The 13,819-nt window shown below is 38.2% G+C and overlaps 1 protein-coding gene across 1 annotated transcript in view; it reads right to left on the bottom strand.

Moving 5' to 3' along the window:
* Positions 1-13,819, bottom strand: part of DNAH12 (dynein axonemal heavy chain 12) — a 233,864-nt gene that overhangs the window by 150,769 nt on the left and 69,276 nt on the right. The window contains exons 19-25 of the mRNA XM_036331828.1: positions 13,211-13,411; positions 9,851-10,045; positions 7,038-7,159; positions 6,660-6,942; positions 4,559-4,678; positions 4,100-4,256; positions 3,700-3,872 (exon numbers count right to left, since the gene is read on the bottom strand). Coding sequence (XP_036187721.1) covers positions 3,700-3,872; positions 4,100-4,256; positions 4,559-4,678; positions 6,660-6,942; positions 7,038-7,159; positions 9,851-10,045; positions 13,211-13,411 — 1,251 coding nt within the window. The remainder of the gene's footprint in view (positions 1-3,699; positions 3,873-4,099; positions 4,257-4,558; positions 4,679-6,659; positions 6,943-7,037; positions 7,160-9,850; positions 10,046-13,210; positions 13,412-13,819) is intronic.

Here is a 13,819-nt window from a genome sequence, read left to right as displayed (position 1 = left end):
AATTTCCACTCAGCCAGCTTTCCTGTGGTTCTGGATGATGTCCATTCCGTCTTTTAGTTGTATTTTTGAAGTGGTTGTTCGAGGCAGCAAACTTTGGTGTTTACTATGTCGCCATCTTGGTTTCTCCTGCTATATACCTGCTTTCTGATTTAGCTAAACTTTTTCTAGCCCAGTGAAGCACCCCAACTTCTCGTTCAGCTAATTGTCAGCAACACAGCAGTAAATATCAACACAAAGCAGATTATTATTGTAGATCATGCAGGGAGAACAAAGGGTAGAATAGTTAACTGTAGCAGTGTTGGACTATATTCTGTGCAGTGAGAAAACCTGAAGTCATTTTCAAGGTCCACCATTTCTTACTTCTTTTCAGTCAGGTCAAGTTTCTAAACTTCCTAAATCTCTGTTTTCCAGTTAATGAAAAGAAAACAGGATTCTACTGTGTCTCCTGTGTACCTACTCCAGGACTTCTGTGAGGATCAAATGAGATGAAGCACAGGAAAACATTTCACAAATATTTGGTTGAACTGTGAAATGTTTGCACCTGGCTATAAAGCAAGTCGTGTTCCTGGGCTGAAGAAACTCCAAAGAGGCTAGTTGCTAGGGAGAGGAAGTTGGGCATTGCTACATAATGTCATTACCTGGCATCCACAGTGACTGTTTCCAGGCTGGGCTGGGCTATGGGCTGCATTTTGGGCCAGGGGGTCTTGGCAGCGTTGGCTGCGATTTGGTGGGGTGTAGCTCCGGGGTGGTGGCAGGGCCTGTATCCCACTTGGGGGAAGCCGAGTGTTGATTTGTCAGCATCAAGTCCATGGTGCTGTTTATTTTAAATAGCCATTGAGTGTCATCGCAGCTTCTGAGTTGAGTGTCTGCCCTCTGGTAATCAGTGCGCATCACAGCTACCAGTCAGACAGACACTTAGTCTTTTATATCTATACTAGAGGCCTGGTGCACAGATTCATGCACCGGTGGGGTCCCTCAGCCCGGCCTGTGCCCTCTCACAATCCGGGACCCCTCGGGGGATGTTGGAGAGCTGGTTTCGGCCCAGTCTCCGTAGGACAGGCCAAGGGGCCCCACCAGTGCAAGAATCCATGCACCGAGCCTCTAGTATGCATATAAGATCTTTGGTTAATCTCTTCCACCCCTCTCTCCTTCCCTCTGAGATTCATCAGTCTGTTCCATGTTTCCATGCCTGTGTGTTGAGCATCTGCCCCTTGGTGGTCAGTGTGCATCATAGCTACGGGTCGAATGATCGCTTAGGCTTTTATCTATCTATCTATATAGATAGTTTATATATCTATCTATATAGATAGATAGATAAAAGCCTAGTGCCTGGACTGGTGGAACAACCAGACAACCATAACGACCAGTGGCTATGATGTGCACTGCAGCACCCAACCAGCCTGATCCAGGCCCTGATTGCCCCCCCCCCCCCCCGCTACCAGCTTGCCTGGCCCCCTGATCAACCGCCAACACCCCAATTGGGGGCAGGGCTGGCAGGCCCACCACCCATGGCCCCTCACTCTGGCCGGCCAACCTCCCACAGCCCGTCCCCACTGCCAGCCTGACCCAATGGGCCCCCATCGGGGTGGGCCAGCTGGACCCCACCTGTGCACAAATTCGTGCACTGGGTCTCTAGTAGATATATAAAAGGCTAATATGCTAAGTGTCCCTCTGCCCGCCCGACCAGTTGCAATGATGCACACTGACCACCAGGGGGCAGACGCTCAACGAAGGATCTGCCGAGCTACAGTGACTTGGCAGCAGCGGTTCTCAGGTGACACACCCCAAAATCAGAGAAGAGGGAGCATGATTCCTCGTGGGGCCGTGCAATTCCACCTTTGGCCATGGGTTATGTTATTGGGGAGGCACTGTCGCGCCGAATCTGGTTTATTGCACACTTGTATTTGCATTCCACACCCTGTACGACAGCAACTTTGCAGAGTGCCCTCTCACACTCTGGGACCCCTTGGGGGATGTCAGAGAGCCGGTTTAGGCCCGATCCCCGTAGGCCAGGCCAAGGAACCCCACCTGCCAGAGGGACCCCATACTGACTCCACGGACACCCGTTGAGCCACAGCGCTCCCCAGGTATGGCCAGCAGGGGAGAAACTGGGAGGTTGGCAGCAGAGCGTGTCTGGCCCATCTCGCCCAGTCCTGCCCCACTGGCCACCTTCTAGTTAATTGCCTTTCAATGCGCACAAATCTGTGCACCAGGTCACTAGTATATAGATAATACGTATCCTAGGAGATTTATTTTGTTTTTCATTCTAGTGTTGTATACAAGTGCTTAATGTGCTTTTGATTTTACAGCTTCCACCTTACAAGTATTCACAGCTTTTGATGTCTCTGAGGGTCCAGATAGGACATGGAAGCTTGAGATTCATTTACTCAACAAATATTTAAAGAGTAATTATGTACTTGTTCACACTAGAATAGAAACCAAGCCAGACATGGTATCTGCCCTCAGGTAGCTTCCTGAGAAATTAGAGGATTTGGTGAAACATTTTATTGTAGATGCACTAACATCCTACCCATATTCCCTTTACTGACCATTGCATCCATCTCCCACTTGCTGGAGTGTCAGCTACAAATAGCTCCCACCTGTTCTTTTCTCCTGGAAATTGTTCTCAACTAATAGAAGCTACCTCACTGGCAAATCCCTGATAGCTCACTTATACCCCTAAACCTATGGGTGACCCACAGCCAATGACTATAAAGGAATATAAAAGCCAGCCCCTTTGCCTAAAAGTGAAGTACCTTTGTGATGTAATTCATGTTCCAAAACTCCCTGTGAGATCAGGCTAAGGAAATATATCCAATGAAATCACATCTCTCCTTAGCTTTCCCCTGTTTTCCTCACTTCCTTACAGATTTGTACTAAGAGCATTCTCTAGTAAATCATTTGCCCAACAATTGTCATTTCATCTCTGCTTCTAGAGAACTCAATCAAAGACACTTTAATTTTACTTACTTTACTTGGTGTTTCTTGATGTTCCTCCTCAATTTCCAAATACAGTTGTGAGATTTAGCAAATTTAAATATAGGATACCAAGTTAAATTTTAATTTCTGATAAACAATGAATAAATATGTCCCATACAATATTTAGGACTTATTTATCTTAAAAATGTATTTGTTGTTTATTTGAAATTCAAATTTACCTGGGAGTCCTGTATTTTATCTGGAAACCCTAATCCTAATGTTTCTATTTTAATAGTCATAGCTCTATCTTCCATACCTTCCCACCAAACATAGACCTCAGGGCCAACTCCCTACGTTTCAGGTCTCTCCCTCCTATTCAACAGAACTAACTTGGAGTTCTAAGGCCCAACTGTACTTTCCTCATCTTCCTGTCATCTCTCCCAGAACTCCACTGCAAAAACTGATAATATTTTCCAAAGCTTTGATTTTTCTCTTATTTCTTCAGTATTTTCCTTTTTCTAATTATTCCCAATGGGAGTGCTCACGATTTTCAAACATTAGAATTTAAACATACTTGTATTCTACAAAAGCACCAAGAATTAAATATTCATTATGATAATTTCACATAAAAGAAATTTAGAATTAGGAAGGAATAGCTGTATTCAACTATCACCAATAAGAGAATAAAATGAGGATAGCCATGTTAACTTTGGACAAAAAAATATGACCACACTAAAAAGTAAAGTTTAATGTGTGAATTAAAATAATTTAAATGCATACCAATGTTCTGTAACATCTGTCAGTTAGAGGAGTAATGACAAGTCGAGGTGAGTTGCCAAGATATTCATAAGCATATTTAACATTGCAATTAATGATGCGAACTCGAGCATTCTCATATTCCCAGTAATATCGAAGCTGAGCAAGCCACTGGAAATCTGTATTATGTGAGACACCTAAAAAGAATAAAGTAAAACAGGATACATGATCCTAATAGAAATAATTTGAAAAATAGGTATTCTATCATCTTTTATAAATATAGCAAATATTAAAACAATTCATGTTTTCCAATATGTAGAAAAGATCATATATAATAAATTCTATAGTATACATATAGTATAAATCTTTGTTGCTAGAAGTTATTAATATTTTATCTTTAACATTAAAGAAAAAAGTCACATACCCACATCAATCATGTCCATGACCACGTCTCTAGCATGGACATCAATAGTAACCAAAGCGCCCAGAGTAGTCCTGGTCTGCTTCGATAGTTTTCCTCTTACCAGCCCTACAATATCATTTAGCTGATTCTGAAGTTCCTTATAGTACTTAATTAATCCCTAAAAAATAAAAAAGCAATTAAACTAATCTCATATAGTACCTAAAATATGTGCTTTATATATTTACTCTTATACAAAACAATTCTGACTTCATAATATACCTCAATAGAGAAATGAATTATAGAATAGAGTGATTTTTGTCTAAGCCTAGCATAAAATATAACAAGTTCTCAAATAATTATATAATTTTAATGCTACATGTAGAAATTCGGGAGAAAATTGGCTTTAAAAATAACAGATAAGCTAACAAAGAAACAAAGCATATAGAAAAGAATGTTACTTAAAATCAAATAATGCTTTACCTTTGCCCCATCACTTATAACTTCCTGTGTCTCAGAAGTCCAGAACATTTGAGAAACACAAAGTACAACTTGTCCAGGCCACTCTCGAACCCAGTCTCTTCTTGTAGAGTCTGGATAAGCCTGAATAATAAAAAAGCATTTCTAACTTTAAAAGATTTCTAAAGGGAAAAAGCAAAAAGCTAAATGTCTAACAACAGAGAAGCAAAATATTTGGTACATTGTAGGCTAGAATATCACATACTCATGAAAAATGTTAGGTGACTATTTAAAATACCTGAACATTTTTTATAAATTATGATTATATTTTTAAAATATGTATATAATTTTTATGTTCTTTTGCTGTGGAGAGTTGTCAAGTTTTACGAATAGAATACATATTACTTCTATTAGAATACATATTACTTCCATTACAGAAATTAAACTGTAAAAAAATAAATCAGCCCAGCCAGTATGGCTCAGTTGGTTGAGCATTGTCCCATGGACCAAGAGGTCACTGGTTCAATTTCCGGTCAGGCCACAAGCCCAGGTTGTGGACTCAATCCCCAGTAGGGAGCATGCAGAAGGCAGATGATTAATGTTTCTCTCTCATCAATGTTTCTATCTCTCTCTCTCTCTCCCTCTCTCTCTAAGATGAATAAAAACATTTTAAAAATAAATAAATCAGTCTAATAAATTAACTTATACAATTTAGTGGAAAATTGGCCTAGTAGTTAGAGCCCTTGTATTATTAATCCATAGCAATTCTAAAAATTTGTATGACCAGAGTATATCATTTGAATAATCATATGTAGGGTGGGGCAAAAGTAAGTTTACAGTTGATCCTATGGAAAATAATATAATTACTAAATAATAATAAAATAATCTCTGTGTTTCACATGCTTACAATTAAAAACCTACTTTTGTTTCACCCTGTATTTTGTTCAATTATATTGAACAATCTGGGCTTTCGACTTCAAAGTATACTTTCATGTCTTTCTTTTTTTATTATTGCTTAAAGTATTTCAAAGGGATGCTTGGTATGATTTCAATCTTCTTGAAGTTGGGGAGACTGTGTTTGTGACCCAGTATGTGGTCTATTTTTGAATGTGTCTTATGAGCACTTGAGTAGAATGTATATATTATACCTTTGATTAGCAATATTTAGTAATAAATACAAATGACAAGCTAACCTAAGTTCAAAGAAGGATGAGTTTCAAAGAATGGATGAGCTATTGCTAGGTACATGGAAAATACACTTCTATATTTATTAAGGAAATACTTGATGGGAAATATCGATTCTTTCCTATGTGTTTAGTTTGTTTAGAGTCATAAGTAGAAAAAAAGGGAGTAAAAGTCAATATTTATCTACAGGAACACTGAAGCTGAACATAATATCCACTGCAAGATTATGAGCTTCCTGAACTCTTGGTAAAGGAAAAAGGATACGTCATTCACATAAAGTGGGCTGCTGGATATAAGGCTACAATGCCTTTTTAAATGATTTTTTTTAAATACACGACTGTTCCTTTGTGGTCCCCCAAAGCAGATATATACTGAAGTTTATCATTCAAAATTAGGTTAACCGGAGTAGCATAAGTGAGGTACATGTACTGCTTAGGTATTATATTTCTTTCAAATATAGATCCTCCTTTAATGTTTGTTCAACTCATTTCAAGTTTGAAGTTTTTAAGTAATTAAGTGTAAACAACAGTAAGTGAACTAGATCATGCATTTAACACCTGATTTTGAGGTTTTATCTGATCCCAGGGCCTTTATACTGGATACCAAGATGGTATTCTATTTGTTCTTTACCTGATTAATTCCTATTTATGGTTTGGTTCTGTTTTAATTTTACTTCCTCTAATTGCCTATCACTAGAACCACCACCCCCATTCTAAATTATATACATTTTATTATTATTCTTTTGTGGCACATAATCACATATTATCATTAATTCTTACTAATATTAATTATTGTTAGAAACAAAAGAGAGTAAATAAAATAATAAATGTTTGTAAATAGTAAGAACTTTAAATGTTAATTTACTGGTAACCCATTCAAAACCTCCTAAAGGAAAGCATTTACAGAATATAAGGTATACATTAAATCCTAGGTAACGCACCAGCCTGGCTGCAGCAATCACATCATGAATACTCCGGAGCATTAAATCTTCCACTTGAATCAGCCACTTTTCCACAGCACCTCGTGCTGCAGACGTGGAAATAAGTGCAATCAGCTCCACACGCTCACCTTCAGAACTATACATGGCCTTAATGTCCAAATTGGGAAGGAACTCCAATTTAGCAATGCCCTCAAAGCATTTTTTTAAATGAGGCTGAACTCTAAGTGGATCTTTGGTCTCTGACAAAATCTCTAACATTTCATCGTTAGATAAGAAGAAAAAACTAGAGAAAAACATGCAAATACAAAAGCTTTAGTTATAATTCATCACAAATCAGAAAGTGCTTTCAAGTATAGCACAACTGATTATCCATCATACCGAGGGAAGAAAAGTCGTTTCTTTTCAAGATATGCATTAAGCCCTTTCATAATTTTATCCAAAAGTTCATTGCAGGTCTGTAGTTTTTCCAATAAACCTGTTAAAGAAGTAGCAGCAAGAACCTAAAAGAGACATAATCATTCAGTTCAACACTTATATACTAGGTATAATTATAAGATGTAAACATTAATCTATGTTATATGTCAAAAGGTATATGAAAATTGTTATAAGATTTTTTTGTAATGGGAAATTATTAAAATTCAATAAACCACAACTATTCTAATCCAAAATGCTAGTTACAAATGAGAAGTTATGACTGTCATGCACTCTCTCTAAAAAAAAAGAAAATGTAATGGAAGAAATATCCTTAGGTGAGGATTAACAAAAGTTACATTTATAATTGTCAACTACAAACTTAACAATTTAGATGTATGTGTTGGCAAACTGCATCCCATGGGCTAAATCCAGCCTGCTACCACTTTTTCTTTTTTCAATTTTATAAAGTATAATTAACAAACAAAAATTGTACATATTTAAGGAGCACAACTTGATTTTTTTTATGTATGTATACATTGTGCTGCCAGGTTTTTTTATGGCCCACAAGTGAAGGATTATTTTTTACACCTTTTTGTTTCTTTGTTTTGTTAATCCTCACCTGAGGATATTTTTCCCATTAAATTTTCTTTCTTTTTTTTTTTTTTTTTTTTTAGAGAGAGAGTGGAAGAAACGGAAGGGGAAAGAGACACAGAAAGAGAGAGAGAGAAACCTCAGTGGGAGAAAGACACATCGACTGGTTGCCTCCTGCATTCATCTGGACTGGCCGGAATCCAACCTGCAATCCAGATTCATGTCCTTGACCAGGAATCAAACCTGCGATCCTTCAATGCATGGGCCAACACTCTAACAACTGAGCAACACCGAGCTGGGATGTTTTTACAGCTTTAAGGGGTTAAAAAAATTAAAATAATATTTCATGGCACACAACAATCTCAGGGTCTATAAACAATTTACTTAGCATAGGCACATCCATTCAGTTACAAATTGTCCAGCTGCTTTCTCACTACAATGACAGCAGAGTTGACTAGTTGGGGGGAAAAAGAGAAAAGAAAAACTACGTTTCACAAAGCCCAAAATATTTACCATCTGGTCTTTTGCAGAAAAAAAAAATCTGACTTCTGATCTGTAAATCATGTCTCACAAAGGATCTAAAGTCAACATATACGGCAAAATCCTTGTGACTCATAAATATCAGTATACTGTTTACTCTCAGTAAGTCCAGCACAGCTACTTTTTCATCCAGTATTGAAACAAATTCTTAAGTTGAATACTAGATTTTTATAAGTGGACTTTTATCTATGAACTTTGCATAATATGTATATGAAAAATGCATAGTATGTCTTTTAACATTAGACTCACACTAAGCAAGGTACTATACTCACACTAGGGGAGAGAGAACAAATGCAACCAACTAAGAAAACCTCAGATTATTTTTTCCCTTCACTCCCAAGCATATAGACATTGAGTGGAATCACCTGCACTATTCTCTCTCTCTCTCTCTCTCTCTCTCTCTCTCTCTCTCTCTCTCTCTCTCTCTCTCTCTCCATTTTATTTTACTATTTATTTTACAAGAGGATGGGATCAGTGAGTTAAATATACATGTGAAGTGAGTTACATGTACATGTGAAGCGGCTCTACCATCCAGTAAGTAGTTAATATCCAAAATATATAAAGAACACATAAAACTCAATGCCAAACAAATAATCCAATTTTAAAATGGGCAGAGGACCGAACACTTCTCCCAAGAAGACATACAAATGGCCAACAGATATATGAAAAGATGCTCAACCTCATTATCAATTAGAGAAATGGCAATGAAAGCTACAATGTCCTACCCTCTCACACCTGTTAGAATGGCTACTATCAACAAGACAAGTAATAAAAAGTGTTGGAGAGGTTGTGAAGAAAGATTCCCATTGCTGGTGGGAATGTAAACTAGTACAGCCATTATGGAAGAGTATGGAGGCTCCTCAAAAAATTAAAAATAGAGTTACCATAGGACCCAGCAACCCCACTTCTGGGTATCTACACGAAAATGTTGAAAACATTTCTTAGCAAAGGTATATGCACCCCTATAATCATTGCAGCATTATTCACGGTGGCCAAGACATGGAAACAACCAAAGTGTCCTTCGATAGAGGATGTGGTACATATATACAATGGAATACTACTTAGCCATAAGAAAAGATGAATACTGCCATTTGCAACAACATGGATGGAACTTGAGAATATCATGCTAAAGTGAAATAAGTTAGTCAAAAAAAGGTAAGAACCTTATGATTTCACTCATATGTGGGATATGAAACTGTAAGCAACAATGAATAAACAGGAAAAATAAATAAAAACTCATAGACACACACAACAGTACTGTGGTTACCAGAAGGAAAGGGTTTGGGGGTAGTAAAGGGTAAAGGGGGTCAAACATATGGTGACATCTGGAAGATGATTTGACATTGGGTGGTCTGCACACAGTGCAACATACAGATCGTGTATCATAGAAATATAAACTTGAAACCTATATAATCTTATTAAACAATGTCACCCCAATAAATCTGATGTAAAAGAATTACAAGTAGTATATCTTATGAATTGAAAATTAAAATTGCTTTAATGCTTTCTTATATTTTTTCTGAACTTTACAGTTTTTATACAATGAGCATGTTTGATTTTTTTAATCAGAAAAAGCCAAACGCTTTTTTTAATAGCCCAAAATAAAGGTTCCCCTTTATTTGCAAGAGAAAAAACAAATACTACACCTTTGGATCTTTTGCACAAAACTTCATAACATCTCTCCAATGTCTGTCTACTGTCTGAAATTGACGTCCTTCTTCTGCCATCTGTTGCATGATATCCTCAGAGCAAAAAATGGGCTCCAAGTATAGCCATTGAGCTTGTACTTTCAACCATTCATCAATCGTTTCTTGTATTCGAATCAAACGGTCCTCCCAGGCCTTAATGAAAAACATAGTATACTAAATTCCAGTTATTAAAGAAAAATAATAAGTTATAGCAATAAATGTGTATTTAAATTTTACTGTTATTTTTAAATCAATGCACAACAACCCAAGATCACTTATGGGTGTCTCACAGGGGTTTAGAAAAACACTAGGAGGTCTGAAGTTTTCCTAAATCATTAGAACTCACAATTGGAAATGACTGTAGTTATTTAGACCAATTTCCTAATCACTAGGTAAACCACCCACATCCAAAAGGCATCCAGGAATATACCCTGATCTACACCAATGGTTATCAACCTAGGGGCTATTTTGTCCCCCATCCCAAGGAACATTTGACAATGTCTGGAGACATTCTCATTTGTCACAATCGACGGGATGAGGGTGCTACTAATATCTAGTTAGTAGAATATTGTAGCTAAATGTCCTACAATGTACAGGACAACCCTCACAACAAAGAATTATTTAACCCAAAATGTCTTTAGTGCCAGGTTGAAAAACCCTGATCCACAGCAACACAATGGGAGGGAGGGGGGCGGGAGTCTCCTTACTCTCACAGGTCTCCAAGACTCAGTAAGATATTTCATTAGTTGAAGTCATTCAAATAATCTCTCTTTGGTTCTTAAATATTTGGCCTAAGGTCGAATATGTCAAGAGATTAGACCTCATTTTTTATTGTTTTTAAACTTCTAAAAGAGCTTTTAAATTTATCTTGTAAATTCTACCTTGTTAGACAAGAAATTTCTGCAGACATATCAGGAAAGTCTAGGTCAGCCTGATTCATGAGAAAATGTACAGCATTATGTTCTTTTGGAAGAACACAACTCTGTCTACTCTGAATATCAAGAGCCAAGGTCTTTCATAAAAAACACCATCTATACTTAAATTAAAACCAATCTACCTTGGTTTCTTTAAAATATATTTTTATTGATTTCAGAGAGGAAGGGAGAGGGAGAGAAAGACAGAAACATGAAGAAAGAGAATCATTGATCAGCCACCTCCTGCATATGAGCCCATAACCCGGGCATATGGCCTGACCAGGAATAGAACCCTAACCTCCTGGCCCACAGGTTGATGCTCAACCACTGAGCCATGCTGACCAGGCCCTGGTTTGAATTCCAGCTCTGTCATTTATTAGCTGGGCAAACCTCCTATGCTTTTATTTCCTTATTTATGAATACAGATATTAAAGGGGCCTATGTTAAAAGTCTGCTATGGAAATGAAATGGGCTGATAAATGTAAAGTGCCTAGAGCAGTATAGTTAAAAATCAATAAATACAAGGGGAAAAATCCATTTGTTGTTTTTATTTTCCCTGTTATATATAATCCCAGTAAGAATTTTGATACTACCTATAAAGGTGTTAGTTATTATAATTTGTTTACTTTCTGTATTTACCCACATCAACTATAAGGATCCTATATAATAAAAGGATAATACGCAAATCGACCAAACAGTGGAATGACCGGTCGCTATGACATGCACTGACCACCAGGCGCTCAACACAGGAGCTTCCCCCTGGTGGTCATTGCACCGGAGAGCTGCTCAGCCAGAAGCCGAGTTTACAGCTGGCAAGCGCAGCAGCGGTGACAGGAGCCTCTCCCACCTCTGAGGCAGCGCTAATGATGTCCAACTGACGGCTTAGGCCCATCCGTCAGACATCCCCTGAGGGCTCCCAGACTGCAAGAGGATGCAGGCCGGGCTGAGGGACCCCACCCCCCCACCCCAGTGCACGAATTTCGTGCACCAGGCCTCTAGTATTAAATAATCTTATAGTCTCAAATACAACTATTTTTTCTCAAGTGAAAAATAATTCATAGCCGAAACCGGTTTGGCTCAGTGGATAGAGCGTTGGCTTGCAGACTGAAAGGTCCCAGGTTCGATTCCGGTCAAGGGCATGTACCTGGGTTGCGGGCACATCCCCAGTGGTGGGTGTGCAGGAGGCAGCTGATCGATGTTTCTCTCTCATCGATGTTTCTAACTCTCTATCTCTCTCCCTTCCTCTCTGTAAAAAATCAATAAAATATATTTTAAAAAATAATAATAATAATTCATAAATTATTCTAACAGACCCTCAAGCTAGTTGTTCAAAAATAGAATTAAAGCATGGTATACAGAACTTCACTACAAGTTAAAAGAACATAGCATGGAACAGGGACTAGGCTGTTTAAAGTTAGAATTAATAATACCAACTGCTTTCCTTCCAAGTCTATTGTCATTGGAGAATATTTTTTTTATGGATTTCAGAGAGGAAGGGAGAGAGAGATAGAAACATCAATGATGATCATTGATTGGCTGCTGCCTGCACATCCCACACCTGGGATCAAACCCACAACCTGGGCATGCATCTTGACTGGGAATTGAACTTTGACCTCCTAGTTCATAGGTCAGTGTTCCACTACTGAGCCACACCAGCTGAGCAGGATTTGATTTTTTTTTAAATATATTTTATTGATTTTTTACAGAGAGGAAGGGAGAGAGATAGAGAGTTAGAAACATCGATGAGCGAGAAACATCGATCAGCTGCCTCCTGCACATCTCCTACTGGGGATGTGCCCGCAACCCAGGTACATGCCCTTGACCGGAATCGAACCTGGGACCTTTCAGTCCGCAGGCTGACGCTCTATCCACTGAGCCAAACCAGTTTCAGCAGGATTTGATTTTTTTAACAAAACATAATGTGTGCTTTTCAAAATCATTAGACTTGATGTCTCAGATCTGTTCTATATAGTTCCACATGAATTTTTAAATATCTGCTCCTGCATTTCTCCAAAGCTATCCAACAAACTGACTTATTTCCACAAGAGTATCTATACTAATAATAGGGTAATATGTTAATTAGACCAGACTTCTTCCAGACAAAGCCACAGTGGCAGGGGCCGAGGCAGAGGCAGTTAGGAGCAATCAGGCTGGCAGGGGAGAGCAGTTAGGGATGATCAGGCAGGCAGGCAGGTGAGTGGTTAGGAGCCAGCAGTCCCAGATTGCGAGAGGGATGTCCAGCAGTCAGACATCCCCCAAGGGGTCTTGGATTGAAGTGTGTGCAGGCCAGGCTGAGGGACCCCCCGGACCCCCCTCATGCCCAAATTTCATGCACCAGGCCTCTAGTATATGTAATAAGATTGCAATTTTTACAAATGACCAGGAGGTATCCTGTTTAACATACCTTGATCTCTTTTTCAAATGGTTTAATGAAAGGTGATCCTCTCATTGTCTGAGTTTTTATAATTTGATCATCAAGGAGAGCCTGAATCTCATCTACTGAAGAAAGAATACAGACTCCAGTTTCACGATATAGACTTACATGAAAAGCAATATCATCCCAAATTCCCATCATTGTATGCATAGCCTTCTCTAATGAAAATTCCTAAAATGGAGGAAAGAAGAAAGAATGCGATTGTGAAAAAAGAATCTTATTTACTGTATTGACTTTCCCTTGTAAATTCAGTAAGTATATGCCTTAAAATAATCTGTGGCTACACTGTAATTAAATTAGAAAAGTTTTTTAAACAATTTAAAAATTCCTAAAAAGAATGATGATATAGTTTTCAAAACGCATTTGCTATGAAAGCTTGTTGTCAGTACTGAAATAGACAATAGAATAGAATACCTCCTGGACTTTCCCTAAAGTAGCCTTTCTCCAGTCTATAATCTGAAGATGCTTTCTGGGTATTTCAAGAACCCCAGAGGACTATAGTTATTCTGCTAGAATACATACAACATATCACATGTCACATACACATCCACCCAATATTATTAATGGAAAGATTATATA

The sequence above is a fragment of the Myotis myotis genome, unplaced genomic scaffold (assembly GCF_014108235.1).
Source record: "Myotis myotis isolate mMyoMyo1 unplaced genomic scaffold, mMyoMyo1.p scaffold_m19_p_13, whole genome shotgun sequence".
Taxonomy (NCBI): Eukaryota; Metazoa; Chordata; class Mammalia; order Chiroptera; family Vespertilionidae; genus Myotis; species Myotis myotis.
The sequence above is the reverse complement of the archived record's forward strand: the minus strand, read 5'-3'. Positions and strand labels throughout refer to the sequence as shown.